This window comes from Chiroxiphia lanceolata, chromosome 22 (genome assembly GCF_009829145.1).
Source record: "Chiroxiphia lanceolata isolate bChiLan1 chromosome 22, bChiLan1.pri, whole genome shotgun sequence".
In the NCBI taxonomy this organism is placed as follows: domain Eukaryota; kingdom Metazoa; phylum Chordata; class Aves; order Passeriformes; family Pipridae; genus Chiroxiphia; species Chiroxiphia lanceolata.
In genome coordinates this window covers 6076196-6100999 of record NC_045658.1, presented here as the reverse complement: position 1 = coordinate 6100999, position 24804 = coordinate 6076196, and the positions used below count along the sequence as shown (strand labels likewise).

Genomic DNA, 24804 nt, shown 5'->3' with positions numbered 1-24804 from the left:
CGCTCAGAGCTGGGCGGGATGTTCTGCCACGCCAGCCCAGGAATCCTTCCAGCGTTCTCCCTGTTCACATCTGGCACTCAAATTTCTGGTCAAGCCAATTCAGGGCACACATGGTCAAACAAGAAGAAACCACTTGACATCACCTATCTTGACTTTTACACAAATAGGGTCACTCTGTCAACTCTGTGAAATGAAAGAACCCCAAATGCCAGCTTAGGTAAACACACTCCTCCCGGTTTCAGCTTAATTCAGCCCCACTGCTCATGTTCTGCTCCTCTAACCTTTGATTAGGGAGCTCTACAATTCAATATAGATGCCCCTTTCCTCAGCATTCTGGGGCCACTTGCACATCAGTGGTGCAAGGAGTGGTTTCAAATCCATGAAGGTGAAGCGGGTTTGGGGACAAAGCACTGAAGACATCAGTGACAGGGAAATCCAGCTGGTATTTTTGGAGACCTCGATTTTCCTCCTCCAGCAAAAATCTGCATGCAAATGTCTCATCTGGAACTGAGCTGAAGAGCCTTATTGAAACAATCCAGCCCAGGGATTCCTGGAGAGCTGGGTAATGCCAGCCCTGCACTGTGATTTCAGCCAAGGCACAGGCAAGGCTTGCACAAAATGCAATTTTTCCTTTCTCATAAATTTTCACTGTTAAGCCACCACATAAGAAAACAGACTGGAGAGCCTGATATTTGCTTTCAATGCACAGAATAAGCCAGACCCAGGCAAAGCTTCCTTAAATGTCCTGTGTGTGCAGGTTGAGCTTGGCCTGTGACACCTGAGATGATGTTCTTTTTTCCCTCTAAAGGTGGGCAAGGCAATAGGCACACACACACACACACAAGCCAAAACAAATTAACTCTCTTTGCTATTCCACTGAAAATCATCAATGCTCCTCAAACCCACCCTGTACAGGACCCCTCCCACAGCACTCACAGCAAACATTACCTTGTTTCAGCTTTTTGGTTATTGTCACTTGACATTTGATGCACTTCTTCATCCTCCTGGAGCATTCTAGCACAAATGACACGAGAAGAGATCACAGTTAAGCCCCCTGATGTCAGAACAGAGAGGAAAGCAACGGACTCAAGAACATCAGCTTTGAACAACCTGAGGCCTCCCTGGGTGATTAAGAGATTGTTTCTGCACGGAACGAGGCCACAACCTGCTTTTTGTGCCTTAAGTTTCCTGGTTTAATCTTTCCTAGGTCAGCAGCAAACACAACACCTTTAAGTCCTTGATGCTCTGTGGCACTGGCACTGCTGCACTGTGGATCCAAACAGCTCTGGGGGAAAAGGGAGCAGCTCTGGTACACAAAAATCCCAAATTCCCTGGGGTCAGACTGTGAGTGCCTTGTGAGATAACAAACTTGCTGACATCTTTGAGCAGGCTGCCATTAAAACAACTGAAATGCAAACAGCAGTGAAAGCCAGAGAAGAGGGAAATCCTTCTCAGGAGGTTTTTGATGGATAAAGCACTGACAGGTGGAACTGAGGCACCTGCCTTTCCTTCTCAATCGTGCAGGCATCTACCAGAACAAGTAAAGCTGCCTTGGGTCCCAACCAGCAGGTGGGCAGAACATTCTGTGCTTTTCACAGATAACTTTGGATGTCCTGCCCAAGCTGCTGAAATCATGCTGGGGTTGTTTCAGGACACAAACAGCACAATGGCTCACTCTGTGTCCACACAGAGCCTGATTTATGGGAGCCCAGCTAAGGAGGCTGGGCGGTGGAACGGGAAAGAAAAACATGGAAAGAGGGGAAGGAACAGGGGGAAGGACTCACCTTCACACACAATACTGTGCTGGCACGGGAAGAAGTGGATGAGCAAGGCCAGCTCTGAGCAGACCAGGCACTCTGTGGGCACGGCCACGCTGGACACGCTGAGGTTGGTCATGGTGTTGGGCGTGGTGTGCACACGGCGAAGGCTGCAGGTGATGGTGGAGCTCTCCGAAGAAACCTGCTGTTCCCTGAAAGCAGGAGCAGCACAAAACGTGAGCCACACACCCCAGATCCTCCTTCAGCAGCTTTGTGCTGATCCCTGGCAAACACTCAGTGGCATAAACTTGTGATCCCTCACTGGCCCTATTGGGACCGGCTCAGCTGGGATCCTGACTGGTTCTGCCTAAAAAGAAAAGAGCAAGGATGGCTCATATTTACACAGGTTGAAAATGCCCTTTTGGAGGGCAGCAGTGAGGTACTGACAGCACAATCACCTGCTGAAACCAGCATGCTGTTCTGAGAAATGTCAGTCTGAAAGAAATGACATTCTTTAAGCAAAAAAAAGCCTCAATCCAACATATGCTCCACTGACAAAATTCCCATGCTAGATGTTTAAAGGGACACATTTCACCTTTTTTTTCCACAGTGGACCAGAGGCATGGCCAGTTACAGCACTGCTGTGTGGTTCCTCCTCCAGTAGTAACAGGACCGAGTCTGTGCCCTCAGATCAAACTCTGCTTTCATGTTTGCAAAGTCAAAATGCAAACAGATGTTTTCTCAGAACCCGAGATAAAGCCATCTTTGACTGGCTATACTCTCCCTTTTCTCAGCTATTTCTCTTATCAGCTGAAAAACAAGCATTTATCCGGCTCTGGAACGAATTCTGTGGGTTCTGGTGGCCACCCTTTTGCTGCACTTCCTCTCTGCTTAGACTTTAAATACCTGCAACTGCAGAATCAAATGAAAGTAAAACAGAACCCAGAAGGACTCTGCAAAGTTGCTCTTGGCTTCAGTGGCCAGACTCCTCAGGTTGCCTCAGGGCTCTCTGTGAAGTCAGGAGGCTGAGTTTGCACTGAGCAACATTAATCTGCTTTTCCCAACACTTTCCAATGGCAGCACCCAGCCTCACATAATCCCTCCAGAAACACAGGGCAGCAACCAGCTCCAGAAGAGACAGGAGGTGCTCAGACTGACACCCCAAGTGTTCCAGAGATGCTCCATCCCTCCTGGAAGAGCTGGAGGGAGCACTCTGTGGTTTGCAGGGGAGTTTTAGTGTCACTGGCTTGAGCACAGGGTTTACCTGAATTTCTGTGAGAAGTCTTTAACAATCTGGACAATCCTCCCATCTGTAATGAGGTCTAAAGGAGATTTTCCTCTGTGGTTTGCATAATTGATATCTGCTCCTTCCTGTGCTAGGTAGCAGGCAATTGCAGTCCCCACATTCAGCTCTACGTTTCCAAGAAAGCCAGAAGCCTGCAGCTAAAACATGTGGAGGAACACACTCTGTTAGCACAAAAAGTTTCTGTTACATGGACATGACCTGTATCAAATTCTAAACAAAGTCTTACACCCTGTACTTACAGTTTGAAAGTGCAACTTAGCATTAGTTTTTGAAAACACAAAAAGATCCTTCAGCACCTAACCAGCAGATTCAAATTTACATTCCAGGGACAGGAGTACATAAGGCTGGTCCTAACTGGTGATAATCAATACAAATCATAGTAATGGGCATTCACTTCTTCAGGTGGTGAAAAGGAAGCAGGTGAAGACACCACAGCACACACCAGTTGATGAAAAGCTGGCCCACAGAGCCTTAAGTGACATCTATTTAAAAAGCAAAATTTTTATGTACATGACCCAAATTAAAGCCAACAAACGTTTCCCAATGACTTAAAAGACCAGAGTGTGTAGGTCAGGGCAAATAAAATTGGACATGAAGGACCCTACAGTGTCTAGATATGATGTTACTGTAAATAACATTGGGAATGACACACACAGATCCCTCTTTAAGATTTCCTGCATCCAGGACTGGCTGTTGGCTGCCTTTGGCCACACACTTGAGCCATCAGCTCTTGCTACCACAAGAATGGCAGTTTGGCAATGAGCAGAATGGATGACCAATGCACTGGGTTTTTCCAAGCACCAACAGTTAGAAAGGAGGAATGGATGGTTTTGCTTATTCTGATCATTTGAAAATAAATAAATAAATAAATAAATAAATAAATGAATCCATGCTGGATTTTCCAGTGCACCCACTCCTTGGCATGTGCTGCACTGATTTCTAGAACCAAGGTCTTTATATCCATGAATAGAGAACAGCACAGGGAAATCCAGTTCAGGCTTTGTAACAACTCTGTCTTTATCCTTCAGCCCGATCCACCTCACCTCTCACACACTGCTGTCCTCCCGCAGATAACTGGGGTGGCTGTGGTTTGCTGTCCTCATATTTTCCATGCCATCAGACAGAAATGAATTGCTGTGGTCCTGGGGCATGAATTAAACCCAGGACTCTTGGCTCTGCAAGTGGATTCGTGACCTTTCCCATGTCAGGAAAGAAGCACAATGCTAATAAAAATATCGGGGGAGACGGGATGAATTGTTGTCTGGCTATGTTGAGTTCCATGCTATAAATTCAAGCACCCCCTCAGAGGACCTATTTGCTTTCCCACAAGCAGGAAGGTTTGTTCCCATTTGTTTCTATGCTCCCCATCTGGACTGGCTTGCCACAGTTTCCCCGCCTTCCTTCGCCCCCTCGGATCCCGCTGACATTCCCACAGCGAGCGTTCTCCTGCCCTGGGTGCTGGAATTTCTCCTGCTCCCAGCCCACCTTGGCAAGGAGGGAGGGCCCCATGTCCCCCTCGCGCTTCTCCATGGCCAGGGCCGTGAGCTGCTGGCGCTCCAGGGCGATGTGCATGGCCGTGTCCCCGTCCTCGTCCTCGGCGTTGACGTCGCTGCCCTCGCCCACCAGCAGCTGCACCATCCCCACGTGGCCCTGGATCACTGCCAGGTGCAGAGGGGTCTGGTTCCGGTTGTTTTTGAGGTTCACGTCGCAGCGGCCCTGGAAGGGAAGGGATTGCACCCCAGTGAGCTGGGGCTGCTGGGTTTGGCTGCACAACAGCCCAGCGAGGTCCCGAACCTCGAGTCCGTCTTCACCAAACATTTTCCAGCAGGCTCCAGTTCCAACCCGCTTTGTTCTGGCCAAGATACCCTTCTCCTCTCTGCCAGTGCCAAAGGAAAACACCTCTGGGAATGCCAACCCTTCTTCTTCAGTCTGGCAAACGATGCCAGCTCTTCAGAGAGACATTTCTGTGAGTCCCAGCAGAAATGTGGGGTGCTGGGAGTTGGGCAGATGGAGTGGGGCAGATGGGAGCCTTTTGTTCGTGGTGGGTTTGTTTTGCTTTTTTTCCTTACCTCTTTGATGAGAATTTCTGCCACTTCCATGTGATTGTTGAGAGCAGCAAGGTGCAGGGCAGTGAAACCATCTTCCTTCTTGGAGTCAACCAGCTGCCGAGCTCTTGCCAGAATCTTCTTTATGGCTCTGGAGTGTTGGAGGTTAACAGAGAGGGAAGAGTTACTTTATCAGGGAAAAAGGGGTTATGGATGTTCATATTTTAATAGGCAGCACCACGAGCTGACACTGGTGATGCAGAGCAGTCCCTCTAACTCACAGATTGAATTACAGGAATATAACAAAAGCCCTCAGTTATCATTTAATAAAGTAATAAAGGGTAAAGTCACACTGCTTTGGAAATAATGAGCAGATTTATCCTTGGAAGAGTTCCAGAGGCTCTCAGTTAGACACAGTCTTTACTACAGACCTTCTCCTGCCCTTCCAAGTGTGAACCCAAACACTTAAGGAAACTAAGCAGACATTTTCAAGCCAAGCTAGGGAGGTAGGAGAGAGATGGGATGGGGAAAGCAGGCAGGAGTTTGCTGTGAAGGCAAGAAGGAGGGCAACAGCTATACCCAGCCATATCTATTTTCTTCCCATCTATCCAGAACTACATCTGCCACCCTGTTACTGCTGAGACAAGCATGAGCTAAGATCTGCAAAAGCCATAAAAATGAAAAAAAAGGTCACTCACAGCTTGTTGCCTTTCAGAGCAGAATAGTGGAGCAGGTTGAAGCCTTGGCCATTCTGGACAGTGAAGTCTATGTTGGGTACTTCAGTGAGAATCTCAATAACCACTTTGTAATCAAGAGTGATGGCATAATGCAGGGGGGTGTCTCCCTGGGAATCCTGCACATGGACAGCCAAGCAGAACACAGGTTACCCAACCTCAGGAAGCCAAGGGAAACCACCTAAGAGCTGCTGACATTCCCAGCTAGCTTTGAGACACTGACCCAGCACAGTCCAGCCCCAGAACCACACAAGCACAGCCTAAAAATGGGCTGGGTCCAAGCCACCACCACTGCCTGTCTTCAAAATCTCAGCCCTCCTTATTGCTGGCAACAGGAGTGTTGCAACAACACCACCCACTAACAGCAGGTCAGCTCTCACTGGGAGCCTGAGTCCAGCACAGAGACTGTCACTGCACTGAGCTGGGCAGACCCAAACCTGGAATTCCAGAGCACTGAAGGAATACTTCAGTGTAAATAATCCTATTTAAAGGAATACTTCCTGTGCAACGCACAGCAGTGCATTTTAGGAGAACGACTTTCAAACCCTACAAAGCACCAAGCGGTTTAACACATAAAGAAGCACCTCCCCACCTCAAAAAAAAAAACCCACAAGGAAAAAAAAACCCCTCAAACACCCCTCTACCCCAAATCCCCCCCTGAGCCCCAAACTCACCGGGAGGTTGACATCACAGTTGAGCTCACAGAGGGCCCTCACCACGTCGGTGAAGCCCTGGCTCACAGCCACGTACAGCGCCGTGCACTTGGCATTGTTCAACAGGTCTGCGCTGGCTCCTTTGCCAATGAGCACACGGGCAACCTCAGCTTGGTTTCTGATTTAAAAGCAAGGAGCAAAGCAGGTTAGAGCTGATCCTGTGACAGTAAATTCTTCCTCCTCGAAAAGCAACTGAGCTTCTCGGGTTTTGTATCCCTGCGGCTTCATCCCACTTCTTATTAGTATCAAAAAAACCCCACACACAACAAAACCTTCCTAACTTGTGCTCTAGAATCTGCTCCCTCTGTTCTAAATCAACAGGAATTTCCCACTTTTATTGATGAATTCTTCCCCGGCGACAGACAAAAAACAATTAAAAATCCCGTCTTGCTTGGGAAAACACATGCACTTACAGGAACCAACCAACCAACCAAAGTGATCTCAAACCAACCAAATCATCTCCCCCCAACCCCTTGAAAAATATCTAATCACCAAAAGCTCTCTTTCTGATTCACCAAAACCTCTTGTTCTGATTCCCCCCTCCAAAATTCCCAGCATGGAAACCTTGCTGTGGAGGACAAAGGAGTGCGCTAAGAAATGTTCCTGGGGGGTTTAATCTCAAACACCAATTTCTAATGCAGGGTAAAATCAGAGAAAAGCCTCCACCAGCCACACATCCTTCCCACAGACTGTCCATTTATATCCAGAACATAAATTCTGCAGCCCTTCAGATCCTGCACCAGAGGCACAAGGAGTCAGGCATCCTACCCGAAAGCCGCGTAGTGCAGCGCCGTGTCCCCCTCGTCGTCCCGCAGGTTGACGCTGGCATGTGCCTGCAGCAAAGCCTTCACCACCTCCAGGTGCCCCTGGTAGGAGGCAATTTGCAGGGCAGTCCTGCCCTGGTTCTTGGCATCGACCTGTGGGAAGGGCAGAGGCAGAGCAGATGAGGAATGACCTCGTGCCGGGGCCGGAGCGGCTGCGGAACAGCTGCAGGTTCCCAACTGCCAGGCGGGATCTGGGCCCCGCTGGCTCCACTCCCCGGGCACCAACTCCAAGCTGACCTTGTCCCAGAACGTTTCTGAAGGGGAAGGGGACAGCACATGGAGGCGAGAGGGGAGAAGTGAGAGAACAGAGCCAGGAGCCAGGGCTCTAATTGCAGCTCTCTTGCCAAATCACTCTGTGCCTGCAAGCACAACACTTCTTGACACCTCTGCCAACAATTCCTCTCCCAATAGGAAAATGTGTGAGGAAATCAAATTAGCTTTGCATAAGGCTCTGAAGGTGCCAAGTCCCCCATTGTTCTGTGCTGCTGCAGGTACTTCACTGGGAGCAATGGCTGGAAGGAATATCACAGAGCTCAAGTGCTGCAGTGAGATTTGTTGAGAATTAAAGAGACTGAAGAGCAAGGAGAGCCTGTGTGAAAGGCAAAGGAAAAAAAGGGAAAAGCAGCTATTGAAACCAGTGGGAGGCTAAGGAGAGGAGATGAAGGAGCTACAAAACCTCAGCAGACTGGCAGGGAGAACAAGCTAATGAACAAGTTTTTTTTTTTTCTTCTCCTGCAGCTGGTTCTATGCAGCAGCCAGGGCAGGACAGGCAGGACTTCCCTTGGAACACCCAAATGATGGGAGAGTCATTTAGACAAGGAGGCCACTGTGCTTTTCTTCCATTTGCACACAACAGACAATGCTGATAAGCTGGAGAGGCCTTGGCAAGCAACTCCAACCTGCACTAAGTGAGCCTCAAATCCAGCCCCCTCTTGCTGGGTATAACACTCTAAGAGAAATAACTAATTTGTTAATATGAGTATCAGAATAGAAACAGAGATCTAATAAAAGTAACTAATCACATAATGGATTCCTTACTCCTGGCACTTCCTTATCTGGGATCAATTTGACAAGTGCAGGTATTTGTCTATTCTTCCCATCTCCAGAAGCCCCATTAACTTTGTAAAACAAAGAACTATAATAAACACCAGACAACTATCCACTAAATCAGCTTCACAGGGGTTCCTTCACAATTGATCCCACTTTTGCTGGTTCACACATCCAGCTGCTCCCTCCAGCCATACAGACACAGCCTCAATAAAACTTCTTTTTGTTACCAATGGTTTCCAAGGACACTGCTGAAATACTTTGTTCTCTGGTGGTTCTTTTTTTATCTGTTTATAAAGCCTGAACCCCTCCCTGAAGGAGCCTGACAGAGCACGGATTTCAGGAGATGTGATCCTGAGTTTGGCAAACTGCAAGCACAGAAAATTGTTCAGCAACAAGTCAAGCCCAGTTCTCTGCTCCAGTCAGACATGAGATAAGACACTGCACAGATCTGGGCAGCTTTTCTCTTTCCTGATTCCAACAATATGATTTTGCAAGGTCATCTAAGGACGGACACAGTCAGACACAGCCCATGGCTTCCTTTTCCAACAGAGACTCGGGTATCTCCTCCTGTTTTCATACAGATAAACCCCTCTCCTCCTCATTCTGCAGGTGCAGTGTCCACACAGGAAATCTGGGAAAAGCCAGCTCTGGAAATGTGCTGTAAGGACTTAACTCTAGTTCAGATTTAATGCCACAAACTAGAGGCAAAAAAATACGCACATTTAACCCTAAAATGAAGCAAAATAACCTTCCAGCTGTTAGGAGATATTAACAGGTCTGAAAAATCTATTGTTTTTCTCCCATCCTTCTCCCCAGTGGACCACAAAATTTTATGACAGAAAAGCAACAAAAAACAGCCATTCAGGATGTCTCCAGAACTTGCCTTGTCCGGGTATTTCTGCAGGAGCTCCCGGACCTTGGCTGTGTTGTTGAGGGCTGCACAAATGACCAGGCACCCAGCATGCTCTGACTCTGTCTTCTGGGACAGCAGCTTCTCCAGAACAGCCACCAAAGTACCTGAATGAGGAACAGAAAGGACCTGTAACTTCACAATTTTGGGTGCCTGAGAGGACAGAGGTGTTACAGTTCTCCAAACAGAGCAAAGTGAAAAAGTCTGGGCTCGTATCAAGTTGTCCTTGAAGTCTATCTTGAGTGCAAGCTCCATCTACAAAGCAAAACAAAACAACCCTGGCAAGTCTGTCCTCTCTCCCACATGATCCTGACATCTAAAGGATGTAAGTATGGTGAGGCCACGAAAAAAATTTATGAGCAGATGTGCAAAACAGACCAAAAGACCCCTCTCCACATCATGTGATCCCAAATTCAATTTCAGGGCGGATCGGGCAAAATAATTGTGGATTTCACAACACTTCCACACACGGTCCTGGGACTATTTCACAAGCCTTCAACAATTAGTATCCTAGTACAGGAAACAGGATGGACCAGGAAACTGAGACAGAACAAGGTAAACGCTGAACCCAGGGCAAGGCTGTGGTCAGCACTTCCGAGTCCTAAATTCTGTATTTTCCTGTTAAGGCCAGCTTTGCTTGCCCAGTAAGGCACAGCTGGCCAGCTTGGCTTGCCCAGTAAGGCACAGCTGGGTTTTATTCTGTATTTTCCTGTTAAGGCCAGCTTGGCTTGCCCAGTAAGGCACAGCTGGGTCTTGGAGCTCTGTCCGGGGAAGAACAGCTGGAGTTTAACACCACCCAAAGAGCTGCAGCAAAGAGTTCCCAGGTCCCTGAAGGGTCAGACATCTCTCTCACTCTTTGACTCCTTTGCACTCTCTGTGGTCATGAGGTTTGCCTCCTCCTCCCTCTGGTAGGCTGTCAGGCAGGCAGGGTTGAAGGTCCAGGACTGCCCTCCCACCGACACGCGCAGATCTCCGTCCCCGTAGACCTTGATCACCTTCCCGATGTGCCCCAGGGTCTGCAAGGAAAGAGAAGGGGGTTTCTCAAAGGTCTCAGCCCCAAAGCAATGTTTTCTAAGAGGGCTTCCCCAAACTGCAGTCCTGCTGTGTGAGGAGAACTGGACAGGGACACACTCACAGGCAGCTCCCACTTCGAGGGCAGCAGAGGGTTCTCACCAGTTTTACCCAGGAGGGTTTCCCAGACACCTTATAAATGTCTGGGGAAGGAGGTGGTGAAACAACAAAATGTGGTTTGAAGAACACAGAGAACTGACCAAAGTGGGACTAGGAAAGGTTTCCTCTGGGTGTTTAATTGCTCCTGGAGGAGCAATTAACCTGTATCCCACTTTTTAGCCACACTGGTCTGATCAGACCATTCTTCCACTTGGACACTTCCCTGCCTCATTCCAGAGAATTAGGGAGGGCGTAAGAGGACTTGTTTACTTTGGTCAGCAAAACCTCTTATCTGAGCTGGTGGCAGCCAAACCCTTGGTCAGACTTGCCCTGTCCCTGTTTGCTTTGGGTGCTGCAACACGACTGGGTCACCAGGAGCCAGCAGCAGGAGGGAACAGGGACTCTGCAGGGCCCCAGCAAGGTCTGGGCACTCAGTGACCAGCAGGAGTGTCTGGGGGGGCAGTGCAAGCCCATCACTCTCACTGATTGCTTGGGCAAACTCCTGGGGCTGGGGGGCACTCACAGGGGCCATCTCGTCCGTCCACTCGCCGTGGCCGGGCTGGAACCGCTTCACTGTCTCCATGTCATCGATCACCCGGACCACATCACCCACCCAGAAGGTATTGAGCTACAAGAAAAAGAAAGTCATAAGCTTCTGGGGAGTGAAGCCACAAAAAAAACCCCCAAAACAACCCCAGAAACCCAACCAAACACGACGCCCGTCGACTCAAAAAACACCCACTGACTCAGAAAACAAGGCACTGCAAACCATTAGTAAAACTGTAATCACTGCACTGCCAAAGAAACACAGTCCAAGGGCTGGGGTAACTCTCTTTTAAGCCAAGTGCACATTTAAGTAGGGAAATAATTTGCAACAGACAGTTTTCTAACTTTTTGTTCTTCTTCAAGCCATTTATAATTAATGCCAGTATAAAACTGTGGGGCTTTCCTCGGTCCATCTCCTCACTACACCTGACCTGGCACTGGAGATTTTAATTCACTTTAATAAGGGAGTTAAATCTGTTTTTTATTTAAAAGAGAAAAGGGAAACCAGAGTTTATCTGCTCTGGTAATATGCCAGATGTTCCCTCTGCTCACTGAGCTAAGAAGGGAGCACTGTCGAAACACACTTTTCAAAGCAGACTAGTTCTGTGCAAAACAGTCTGACACTGCATTTTCCCTTGATTCTGGAGTTTTTAGCATTGTGACCTTGTTCAGGTCTTTCAGAATTTTGTGGTCTTCCAGCAGCTTCTTCTATATCTAATTATCTCTGTTTCTAATCATCCACATTTCAAACCTCTGGGGAAGGCCAGAGCTATGAGCTTTAGAAATGCAGACACAAAATTAGAAGAGCTGGATTAGAGACTCAGGTCATCCAGAAGAATCAAAGAGAAGTGAGACAAAGGTGCAAAAAAAGGAGAATAACACGGGAACAAGGAAGAAAACGAAATCAAAAGGAAGAAAACGAAATCAAAAGGAAAGAAAACGAAATCAAAAGGAAAGAAAACGAAATCAAAAGGAAGAAAACGAAATCAAAAGGAAAGAAAACGAAATTAAAGGAAAGAAAAGAAAATGGCAACTATGTGGAAAAAGGTTGAAAGGCAGCTGCAGAAGGATGAGCTACTGTAGGTAAACTGTCATATCAAAGAAGTAGGAATGAAGAAATGGAATTTACCTGAAGAAATTACATTTGAAATGCAGAAGTTCATCAAACTGGCCAGCCCAGCAGCCCAACTCCCACTGCCTGCAACCATCTGCCTGAGCTCTGCTGGGCTGCAGGGAGCTCTGCCCAAACCCACTGTGTTTGGCCCAGCAGGGCATCCCTTCAGCACTTGCTTGTGCCACACCATGTCCCAGCACAGCAGGTTGAAGGGCAGCTCTTCCCTGCAGCATTCCCAGCCCTGGCCCAGCCCAGCACATACCTTGGTCAGGGCTCCAGGATGGAAAGTCCAGCGGGTTTCGCTGTTGAACTGGACCCTCACGTCCCCTCTGTCCGTGATCCTGTGCACGGTCCCTGTCTGGCCAATGAACTTTTGATAGGGGGGAAAAAAAAGTAGGGGAAAGCCCCTAAATAAATCACATTGCTTAATAGTGGGGAAAGCAGGCATAGGTGGCTAAATTACCCAGCATTTCCAATCCACAGACTAACAGAGCTCCCAAACCTGCTTCACACGAGACGCAGCCATTGTTTGTCTACAAAAGCAGGGAAAGGCTCCTGAAGAAGCTCCTTTAAAGTAGCAGCATATTGGGGGAGGAAGGGGGTAGGAATACAAAGTGCAAAAAAATCCTGGAAAATGCAGCACAAATTGTCCTCTTCCCAAATGACAAAGGTGGGCAGAGATCACAACATTGTTCTGCATTATAATACCAGCAAAGCACATCCTGAGAGGGAAAAAAAAGGGGCATGGTAGAGGAGACAAAATAAAGTATAGTTGTGTAGTGCAGTGCTCTAGAATTGTTGGTTCTGGCAGGTCCTGAGAAGTTCATAGTTTAGAAGGAGGCAAAAAGGACCAATTTCTGAAATGACAGGAAGTTACTGTTTTACATCTCGTAAAAATCTCTGTTTAATATCCCCCTCTCTACACCTGCATTCACCAACAACAGGAATTCAGGAGCACAGAGGTTTTAACAACCAACAGACAACGGGAACCACAGAGCAGCATTCAAAAACTACAGCTTTGGGGATGGAATAAAAAATTCCTGGCTCCACTGGCAGCCTTCCTGCCAGAAGATGCCAAGTCCCTGCCTGCCAGGCTGAAGAAAACCAGGAGGCTGATGCTCAGTTAACAGACTTCCACATGGAAACTGAAATGACACAGTTTGTCTCGACATTTTAAAGCCTGATTTCAAAAAGGCTGCTCACCTACAGGGCAGGTTGGGCCAGGATACATATATAAAGTGACTTTTATAATTTTATAGCACTGCTTCATGCCGTTCCACAGTAATAGGTGTCACTTCTATCTTTACTTCCTCTGCTATCTGGGTTTTTTTAGATAACAGGTGACAGCAGAGTGAGAGCTCTTCAATCTAAAGACAAGACAACAGGCTAAGCTCCAAGAATATCATATGGGCTGAGAAATTTTAGCCCTGGCCAGGGACAGAGCCCACTGTTGACAGAACACATAACTTCCATTAGCAAAGAAGCCAAGTAAGGAATGGATCCAGAACCATTCCAGAAACCAGAAAAGGTCCATGGCTCATTTAAAAACAGACAAACCTGCCATTATTTTTTTGCTCCCAAGTCTTCTGAGCAACTCTTGTGCAGGGCTCCACAAGGCAACTGTCACACAAATCCGAGCCTAAAAATAAATCTGACTCCAGTGTCCTACCACTAAAAAAATCTGGTTTTAGGCTTCAGTTAACTCAATATAAATGCAGGAGGTACCATGTTACACAAAGATGTTCTGGTAACTTCCTAACCAGTGCCTACCTGTGCAGGCTGAGACAGTGACTGATACTTTACCCAGAGGAGTTACCAGCCTCATACCTCTGCCATTTTGGGGTTCCAGCCTCCATGGCCCTCCTGCATCTCCCTCAGGATGTCGATGTCCAGCAGGCACTTCACCTTGTCCCCGTGCTGGAATGGGTGTCTGTCTGTGCTCTCCTTCCTCTGCAGCTCAGCTGGTTTTCCTGGGGAGAATAACACCACCCACAGACATGCAGGAGGCAATAATACACCTTTGTGCCTCACTGGCTTTGTAACAAGGGCCGCAAATTAACATTAATTGGGGTAGAATGGTGCAAAACCACCCCTTTTCTATTTGGGGAATGCCTTAGGTGGAGAAATCAAGAGGATTTAGCTCTAATTCTATGAATTAAATATGAGGCAGCTCTAACAAGACAAGCTGTCCCTTCCCAGAGCGGGGAATGCCTTTGAAGGATGCCTCTCATGTCATGGCAGACATCAGGAGCTGTTCTTAGCAGCTCAGTCACCCACAACTGGTGTTCAGCAGACACACCCACTCAGCACCCAAAATAAGTTCTCTTCCACAGGCAGACACATAACTTGCTTTGAGGAGTGCCTTCCCCTCCTACCCTTCCCATGCAGAGGGAGGCTGTACCACTGGGATAAACTCCCCATCCAACCCTTCCCCTTCCCTTGTGCTCTTGTCAAGCTGCTCAGGGAGAGGAAAGAATGAGAAAGGCCTGATCCTGCTGCTGCAAACACGGGAACAGACCCCCTATTGTTTTCTTTCAGGGGAGCAAAAGATGGACCCTGCAACTCATTAAAATAAACACAACTAAATTATGCATTGGTAAAGAAAAGCTGCAAGTCCAAAAGCACAAATAGTCTCCTTTCATCAGAGTTAAATGTGAATTGCAGCATGTTGCCAACACAGACATCACCTTTTCCAGTCACTTTTTCTAATCTCTCTCTCCCAGGCAAGTATTTGGCAGCTCCATTCTCAGAACTCTCCCTTTGGTCACGTCCCCTCCAACACACTTTTGGGTCCACCAGAGCAATGATATTTGCTCTGTAAAAGCACAGTGAACACCAGCTGAACCACTGCCTGCCTGAAGAACTAAAAGCTCTGGGTTAACAGAACTGACACTGGGTTGAACTCTCCATGACAGAGTGGGAGTTCCCTGCATTTCCAGCAGGGAGTTGCCTTGGCAGAAGATCCCTCTCTGGGACACGGCTGTGGGCACCTCATGGTTTTACCACAGCACTGTTTCATTAACCACTCTGAAATCCAGCAGTAGGTTCACACACAAGCCACTTCTCTTCATAGAATCAATCACAGAATCAGTTGGGTTGGAAGGGACCTCTGAGATCATCAAGTCCAACCCTTGATCCAACCCCGCTGTGGTTCCCAGCCCATGGCACTGATGCCACATCCAGTCTCTGCTTAAAAACCAGATGGAGATGGATGGAGAATCCACCACTTCCCTGGGCAGCCCATTCCAATGGCTGAGCACCCTCTCTGCAAAGAAATTCTTTCTAATATCCAACCTAAACCTCCCCTGGTACAGCTGAAGACCGAGCCCTCTTGTCTTGCTGATGGTTGCCTGGGAAAAGAGACCAACCCCCCCCTGGCTCCCCCCTCCTGTCAGGGAGCTGGAGAGAGTGAGGAGGTCTCCCCTGAGCCTCCTCTTCTCCAGGCTGAACAGCCCCAGCTCCCTCAGCCTCTCCTCACAGCACTTGTGCTCCAGTCCCTTCCCCAGCCTCGTTGCTCTTCTCTGGACCTGCTCCAGGACCTCAATGTCCTTCCTGAGCTGAGGGCCCAGAACTGGACACAGCACTCCAGGGGTGGCCTCACCAGCACTGAGTCCAGGGGAAGAATCACTTCCCTGGCCCTGTTGGCCACACTGTTCCTGATCCAGGCCAAGATCAGGTGGCCTTCTTGGTCACCTGGGCACACTCTGGTTCATGTTCAGCTTCAATGGCACACACTGTGTAGGAACTTTACAAAACCACCTGCTGCTTTTCTGCCTTCCAAGCAAAATGGCTTTAGTGTCTCCTGACAGCATCCAAACTTCCCAGCGGGCGACTTGTCTCTACACACCTAATTTTGGGAGATGCTCCTTGTAGTAGAAGCCCCCAGAAGCCTCCACGGTGCATTTCAGGTCCACCTTCCCCTTGTGCCCCACCCTGTAGACGTTGGTGGTCCCGTCAGACCACGTCACGCTGGCCACGCTGCGCCCGGTCTCCACGTCCCAGCCGCGGATATCGACCACGCGGCCGGTTTTACCTTCACCACCTGAGGGGGGAAAAGGGAAAAATCAGGAAAGTTAAATCGTGACACGACTCGGTTTGGCCAGCTAGGAGTGTGTTAAACTCACTGAGAGCCAGCCAGCCATCTACTTTGGAATACAGATGTGGAAAAAAAGTTGAATTCTGTGTAGAATTCCTCCTGGTGTGCGTGGCCTAGGTTAGGGAACACACAGTGTCACGGCACCACACTGTGGCAAGACAAAAAACAGTGATGTAAAACCCACCCAAGATCTTTAATTTCTCCCCAACACCAGCCAGGTGGAAGAGCAGCAAATAAGGTTTGTTCTGGTACTTCTCTTCACCTGCCCAAGCAAGGAGCAGTACACTGGAGAAACCCAGAACAGGAGGATATGTGTGTGGAGATAAGTCTGGCTGGGCACATGGGACATGCTGTCATCCAAGAGACAACAGTTTATGAACACTGAACCTCATGAAGGAAGTCAGAGTTTGCAGATTCCCAACCCAACTCTGCTGCCAAGTCACTTGGGCAAGTCCCAAATGGGGACAGCAACACCTGTCTGAGTGGACAAAGAGCTTCTAATTACCTCTAAAGTCTTGAAATTTAGCAGCTTAAAGGAGTTTAATTCCTCATCTAACTGCACATCTGACTAAAAAGCACAACACAAACCAGGGGGCTTTCGTGCCAGTCCTATCAGTGACAGGAGGAGCAAACTGCTGTGGGCGGGGGCAGCTCCACCAAAACCAGGGCAGTGCTGCTCAGAGACCACCTGGGGGGCTGGATTTAGGGTTTTTAGGGTTCTTCCCACTGGTCTTGCTGGTGTAACTGGTTTCAGGTCACCACCATCGTAAGCAACGCGAGTCTCAGACATGTAAATGTCCATCTGATCTCAACAGGATGGATGAGCTGTATTGAGCATAAGCTGCTTTTGCTCTCAGACCCTGCAAGTATCCATGTCCTCCACTGAACCCAGAGCTGCAATAAATGGCAGAGTCAACTTTGGAAACCTTTGAACTTCTGACTTAATTCTTAAGGGACAAAAGGAGCTGTAAACATTACAGTGTGAACGGGGCTCTGGAATAGGAACGGACAGTACAGCTTCCTGAACCCTGCAGCACTAGCAGAAATTGGTATCAGTGAATTAAGTACAGTCATTACACCCAAGAACAGCTCTAAAAAAGGCATTTTTGTCCCTCTGCATTTTCAGCCTGAAGTTACAAATCCTACTGAAAGAAGAAACCATTCTCCAGTAACCACAGCAAACAGTTCATTAATGTTCCATGGGAAACCATCCTTGGAGCATTTCTCCTCACTGTTCTTAAAAGTGTCCAAATAAGGATATTCCACAGAACTCCAGAGCAGAAAGGAGTACTGTACACAAAGTCAGACAACCCTTACTCCCACTGTAAATGAAAGCTTTTTCAGGAAAAGATGGGTCTTTGTTTATCATCATGTACACTTACAGTTTTATACAAGAACTTCCAGGGTGGTTCCCGGGGGGGATTTCATATCTGTGAAACAGGAGCAGCAAAACTTCCCTCCCACACCCTCAATGAATGCATATGGTTTATGTCACAGATATGTGACAAATAACCAATCCAAGAAAACAAGGAATATTTAATACTCTAAACAACAGCAACCTCCATCCTCCGAGCAGCTCCCCAGAAGCTGCTGCTCAGCACATGCACTTTCAACTTGCCAAAAAGAAAAAATAAAATTTCATGTAATTTATGTTTAAAAACAAATCCAATGGTGTGTTTTACAGGACATCCTAAAAGCAGCTTACCATCCTGGTTACCCCACTCCCAGTCAGGGCCACGGACCACTTTAGCCCCCTGGAAAGTCCCTTTTAAGGTGATGCGAGTCAAATTCTGTCGAGGACTCACCAGGACTCTGGAAAAAAAATCAAATAAGAGAAAACAAATGAATTTATTGTTATTATTGACACTGCATAAAGCTCAGATCCAACTGAGGTCTGTCATATGAGGACTATCCCTCATTTTAAGGGGATGCTGATGGACTTCACTGGGGTGCCCACTGCATTAATGCTTTGGAGTCACAAGGAGTTCAGCACATCCCATGCCCTGACCTGCACAGCACAGTTCACCTGCTGAAAAGCAGAGCAGATCAGACCATGGCTACACCATTCCCAGGATCTCCCAACCCTTTCCATGTGCCCTGCACTCCACACTCCAGACACCCCCCTCCTCCAGCTCACGGACAAAGGGAAGGTACCTACGTGATAGTGAACAGGGGGTCTGATGTCCTGTTAAAGCAGCTTCCAATTCCCATAGTGTCACAGCAGCTCCTCTGCTGGCTCTGTGCGTGCTCTGCCCTCTCTGTTCCCCAGCAGAAAGCCTTCTCATGAGTTACCAAGCCACCAAAATCCTCAGGGGGCTGTTTGGGCTGCTCAGCCGGGGTACAATCCACTTTTCGAGGCGACTGCCAAGGTGCCCCAATCCATACCCCTGGAGCCTGACAGGCTCTTGGCAACTCCCAGAGCAGACAGAGCAAACCAAGTTCAGCAGCTGTTCCACAGGGCAAGGGGAGGGGAAGCTTATTGGGGGTAGGGCTGACCTCAGAACACTGTATTTATTTTCCATCTAATACCTACAGAGAGAAGGTGGAGACTCAGAAGGATAAAAAGCTTAGGCCTGAACTTACTGTTTACTTATCCACCAAATGCTTAAGTCTTTTACCTTTCTTAACCTGCTGACGGATCTCCCACCTCTGGTTTACAACCTAATGTGTTTAAAAAGAGGGAGAGATTATTTACACAGGCTCTTATAATGGTGGAATGTTCATTGTCCACACTGCAGCTCAACAGGAGCAAGAGGAAGACCCTTTATTTTGATGGCTGGGATTTTGCCTGGTTTAAGCACCAGCAAGGCTGGATGTTGTTATGAAAGGAGATAATGAGAGTGGGATAGGGAAAAGCTCAGCTAAAAAGAGATGCTGATCAGCATTCATTTTACTGCTCTGTGTCAGGCACTAGAGACCAGCTTCAAAAACCAGCATGGATTTGGGCACTGTGTCTGAAACAGCTCAGCTACAACACTGTTTTCACTGTATTTTGTTGCATGTTTTTCTAACAATTCAAAGATCTCTCAGTCAAGCCCTGACTGAGTGATAAAAATATACTTCTCTCCTGCAAACCCTACTCTCTCAAGGGAGCTTTTGATGCAAAGATCCTCAGTGATAGTAAAATAAAGCACTGAGCTAAGCTTAAGCAAGATGTTTAAAGAGCAAAGCCACCACGACTCATTCTATTCCTAGCAGAAGTTCCCTTTTTGTGTAGTCACACAACAGGAGTCATTTCCCATCTCAACAGCCCTCACATTAACCTGCCACTTTCGGTGAAATATGTGGCTGGAGACCAAGAAAACAAAGCCAACTTCAGAAAGGAAGAAAAATGTTAAGAAACTCCACCTCTTGCTGGAGACAAACCCACCAGAAAAACCTTCTTTCCCCAGCCTCCCAAAAACAATGACCCTGCCTTGAACCACCCTGCTGACCAGCACCCAGGAACGATGTAAGAACCTCATGTCCTGAGCCAATGTGTCTTAGATTTTAATCTAATTCAACATGTTTTGCTCCAAACACTGGGTAACAACCGAAGTCATTCGTGTGATGCTAAAATACCCTGGGGATAAATTTAATCACCGCGATGCTGCCTTTAATAACGACGTTAATTATGACAGCCAAAGTCTGCAGCCATTTCTGCCCTACAAATTCCAACGATATTAAATTACTGTAGAGTCCAGAAAACACTTGGGAGCGTGTACTGCACAGAATGAAGTTATGCCTCTCTCCAGCAGGCTGGGAACCACTCCCTGGGGATATTCTGCCTGTGCTCAAGTTTCACCGAGGTGCTTACACAGCTTTTCACATCCCTGGGAGCTCTGCTCCACACAGCTCCAACAGCAGCGTCACCCTGGCTTTGCAGGGATGTGGGACCCAAATGAACTGACCTGGAGAAGTTTAAACAGACTGCTTTTAACTTGCAGTAACGACCTGAGACCCTGCAGGAGTCAGAGACCCTTCACACCACGCACGGCTGAAGTATTTTGCAAGATAAGAGACTTTTCCACTGCAGGAAGTTCTTATCCCAAGAAGACAAGCACAGTGCACAGGGCTGGAGAGCAGAAGAGATGGACACCCTGAAAGGCAGCAGGCCATAAATACCACGTTCATCCCTTCAGAAAGGCACAGCTGTAAACAAGACTTTCAGCTCAGGGCAGACACAAACCCACAGCAGACACAAAACCCACATCCCTTCCAGGATGTGCAAAGATTTCCACAGGGTGAACTCAAGAAAATCAACCCAGAGACCTTGCAGAAACCACAGATAAAACTGACCTCAATGCAAGAAATTCTAGATTCTCTAATCCCTCCCCCCAGCAAAGCTTTTCCTGAAGCACTTCCAGCAGAGGATAAAGGAAGGCAATTCTGACAGATGGCAGGGGCTGCTGGTTGCTCAAGCATGAACCAGACTAAGACAAGGGCGCTGGTGAGGGATCAGGATCACGGAAACCTATTTCAGGAACTGTCTTTACCAAGATTCTTCCTTTTCAATCCTGTCCTTCCTTGACAAGGCAGCAGTTCTTCACAAAACCAGCCGTGCCTTTATAACTCGGGTCTGGGTTGGGCTAAAAGCTCAGTCTTTTTTGGGTGACCTCCAAAGCTCAGACCAGACTCAGGGTTTCAGACCAACACAGAAGAACCCCTGAGCACACAAAGTGAAAAAAATGCCTTGTCCTCATCCTTTAAACATGACTATCAGTTCAAAACACAGGCTAAGGATGTTTTAGTGAAGATTTCTCTTGCTTTCAGTTTGGATCGTGTAATTCCACAAAAGGTAAAGATAAAATATGTCATTAAAATGCAACCCCTGCCCTACAAATCCAACAGAATATTCCAAAATGAACAAGGGAAGCCCTAATGTGGGGATATGCAATGGTGTTCTGCAATGCACAAGGAGGCAAGCCTTGCCATGATGACATGACATGATGTGACATTTTGGTATTTTTTCTGGCAAATAATGATTTTTTTTTAGAGTAAAATTATATTAATTCACTGATAGAACAAATTAATACATAATTTGACATTAAGATATTAATATTTTTTACGGGTTAGGAAACAAATACATCATCACAGAAGAGTCAGATTTGAGTCAACAGCCACCAAAACTTCTGAGTGACAGCTTAAACTGCCATTGCATAAATAACACATGCTGAAGAGGTTACTATGTAAATAAACCTGCATCCCCTTTATTGCCCAGTAATCAAACACCCAGCAGTTGTCACTCAGCTGCTGGATTAGTCCAGGTTCACAGTCCAAGCAGCCCCAGATGGAAGGCTGGATTATTAAAACTGCCTTGAATGGGTCTGCACTGCACTGGCAAACCCAAACCAGAGCATGCACTTGTTCCTGTATCTGATTTCCAAATCCAGCTGGTAACCAGGCTAGACAGAGCTGGTTTAAGAATTAGGGCTGAAAATAACTGCACTCTCTGTTTTGACTACAGGATAAAACACAATGTGAGAAAATATTTGTATTTCTTACGCTTGATTACACAGGATATTTCCCTGTGTGGTTTGCTGGCTCCTCCAACTCCATTGTTGGCCAGGGAAGAAAAAACCAGGACTTGTGAAAAATTGTTGTGATTTATTGGTGAGTGAAGCCTAGAAAACAGCCTGGGTAAAACATCCCCTGCTGAAATTCAGCTCAGCCCCATCCCCGAGCAGGTGATCCAAGCAAAATTCCAATGCTGCTTTTGCACTGGGATATAATAACACTAATATTTTGTATGAGAGGTAGATTATTTGCAGAATCACCGGAGCATGCCTGACTATTGCAGCCCTAAAATAAACTTGATGAGTTTTGCTTTGCTGCCCTGCTCCCAGACACTGATTTATCTTCCAATTACCAAGCACATATTCACCAAACGGATACACAAATCTGGAAAAAAAAGCTCTTCAGTAAAACTCAGCTGTTCATCCTTCTAAGCCAAGGATGAGAGCTTCTCCCACAGTAGCCACAAAACTCAAACCAAAGAAGACCAGTAAAATATAAAAACAACTGGAAGAGGTCAGGAAGAGATTACCTCTAATAGCAAATTTAAAAAAAAACCCCAACAGTACTTCCTGCCACCAGAGGTTCAAACTCAGGTCATTTTAAAACCTGAAATAGCCTTCAGGTAAAGGAGTCTTCAAAGCCTCTTTGGAAAACTGATTGGGAACCCTCTGCAGCGTCTGTCTGGGGTTAAATCCTCCTAAATCCCAGGATTAGTGACCTGCTACAAGGAGCAGCGTGTTGGCCTTGAGGGACTGGAAACTCCCAGCCTTTCATCTCTGGTTCAAGAAAGAGTTGATGTGAGAGCTCCATCCCACAGTCCTACATTTGGTCTCACCAGTGGCAACCCAAGGACTGTGTAAACAACCCCAACTTCATTCTTCAAACCCAAGATTATGGGATGCTGTCAAACTTGTTGGGATGTCTCTCCATCCACTCCCCTTCAGCTTTCTGACTAATTAACACTCCTGAGGGCTCTTCACAGCACTTTCCCTGGATCCTGAGACCAACACACTCCTGAGGCTCCTTTTGAAGAACCAAAAGATCCCCAGTCCCTGCCAGAGAAAGGAAGAGGGACAACCTTGGTCTCCAAAGGAGACTCATCCTGCGTTTCACAGCCACTCAACAGCAAACCCCAAACCCACACAGCATTTACCTGTGTATCTTTTTTAAATACACAGATTTTTGGGGGGCCTTAGGGAACTGCCAAAGGTTTTATCTTCTACTTTATTTAGCAAAAAAAAAATAAAAATAAAAGAGAGAGATGAGTGCTCCAAGCAACAGTGCAGTGAGTCATGAGCCATGCAATTCCTGTTCTTCGAAAAGGACTGTGCATTGCCTGAGGCAGTGTCTGTACAGCTCAGACCTCACTTATTCCAAAGAAATCCTTTCTGTGGCATTGTTCAAAGGTGATCCAGGCCCTTTGTTTCACTTATTTTTTATTTCTTATACGGGGACATTCAATTCTTAATGCAGAGCAACCTCTGGAACACCAGAGCAACAAATCACAGGATTGCATCTGCATTAAAGCAAAGATGTTCCTGCTTCTTCCTTGTTCCTGCACTGAAAGGCATTTCTGGGGAATTTAATTTGCCAGCTCCCTGTACAAAAGCTCCTGCACAAAACACTCATTGCACTGTGTCATCCAGCTCAGCCAAATGCCTGGAACAAAACCCACTCCTGACCCGTTTGCTCCAACAGCTGAGTGACTCCTAAGGACCACAATATGCACTCTTCATTCATCTTTAAAACTGCAGCTTCCCACAGCTGGAAGCTTCTTCCTTGAGGATTTCTAATTCCTCTCCATCCCTAAGCTCAGCTGGAAGCAGTACCTGCCACACAGAACAGCAAGAGAGGTGTTTTATTATCCAATTACAACTATTGCTGCTTTACCCTTACCCCTTACTGAGGCTCCCAGAAGCCACTGTCACATCTGACAGGCTCATGCTGTGTCCCTGAAGTCACACACACACCCCTTTTCCTTTTTTCCTTCTTTTTTTTTCTTTGCTGCTTGGCATTAAGGTCATTGCTCCTGCTAACACACAGTGACATAAATCAGAATAGTGCTACTTTAACAAAGACTGGGTGTCACATTCTGGCCCATGTCTAGACTTCTTTTTATCAAATAAAGTTAATTTATATCACATCTTCTCTAAAACCACTCAGTGAGCCACATTCACAGAAAAAAAAATGAGCCACACTCACAGAAAGAAAAAAAAAAAAGCAAAGTAATTTAGGAAAAAAACAACCCAACCCAACAACCACCAAAGCACCATCAGATTTTTGCTACAATGGGCATCTACCTCCAAAGAGTCCTCCAGTGCTTCCAGCACATTCCAGAGCAGTGCTGCAGTGCTCTGGGAAAGTCAAACAACTCACCCAGGACAGCACTGGGTCTGGCAGCTCTCCTGGCCACCCTCCAGGCTCCCTTTTCTCCCTGACAGCAACCACCAGAGTGCCCAATTCCAGCCTGCCCAATTCCAGCCTGCCCAATTCCAGCCTGCCCAATTCCAGCCTGCCCAATTCCAGCCTGCCCAATTCCAGCCTGCCCAATTCCAGCCTGCCCAATTCCAGCCTGCCCAATTCCAGCCTGCCCAATTCCAGCAGCAGAGTCCGGGCACAGGGTGGGGACAAGCCCTGAAAGGAAAAACTGCCCTTGGTACATCCTTCCCTGAGTCCTGGGGAGAAACTGCCTTAAAAATCTGCCTTTTGATTGGGGTGTTCCCAAGGGAATTCAGCTCTGCAGGGCTGGGAGATCCCATGCCCAGGGAAGAAAATTTGGGCTCTGCAGCCTCTCACAGCAACTGCTGCCTACCTTTTTTTTATTTTTCTCTTTTTTCTTTAAATGTGAGTAGGATTATGTACCTTCAGCTCAAAGAAAAGACAGAGTCAGGCATCCCTGAGTAACTACTTGGAGATAATTATAATATTAATAGAAAGAGAAAAAACCCCACATGCCTATTTTTATATATATATATATATATATATACACACACTGAAATCATGGAGCTCATTTCCAAGCAGGATCTGCCTGGCTTGTCATAAT

General features: G+C 47.1%; 1 protein-coding gene across 3 annotated transcripts in view; it reads right to left on the bottom strand.

Annotated features, from left to right (window-relative positions):
* Positions 1–24804, bottom strand: part of MIB2 (mindbomb E3 ubiquitin protein ligase 2) — a 43261-nt gene that overhangs the window by 1706 nt on the left and 16751 nt on the right. For all 3 annotated transcript variants that reach the window (XM_032709018.1, XM_032709019.1, XM_032709020.1), the window contains exons 4-18: positions 17971–18077; positions 16017–16211; positions 13997–14139; positions 12432–12539; positions 11033–11137; positions 10193–10355; positions 9313–9446; positions 7324–7472; positions 6517–6673; positions 5807–5961; positions 5133–5259; positions 4549–4779; positions 3022–3200; positions 1785–1969; positions 949–1014 (exon numbers count right to left, since the gene is read on the bottom strand). In XM_032709018.1, coding sequence (XP_032564909.1) covers positions 949–1014; positions 1785–1969; positions 3022–3200; positions 4549–4779; positions 5133–5259; positions 5807–5961; positions 6517–6673; positions 7324–7472; positions 9313–9446; positions 10193–10355; positions 11033–11137; positions 12432–12539; positions 13997–14139; positions 16017–16211; positions 17971–18077 — 2204 coding nt within the window. The remainder of the gene's footprint in view (positions 1–948; positions 1015–1784; positions 1970–3021; positions 3201–4548; positions 4780–5132; positions 5260–5806; positions 5962–6516; positions 6674–7323; positions 7473–9312; positions 9447–10192; positions 10356–11032; positions 11138–12431; positions 12540–13996; positions 14140–16016; positions 16212–17970; positions 18078–24804) is intronic.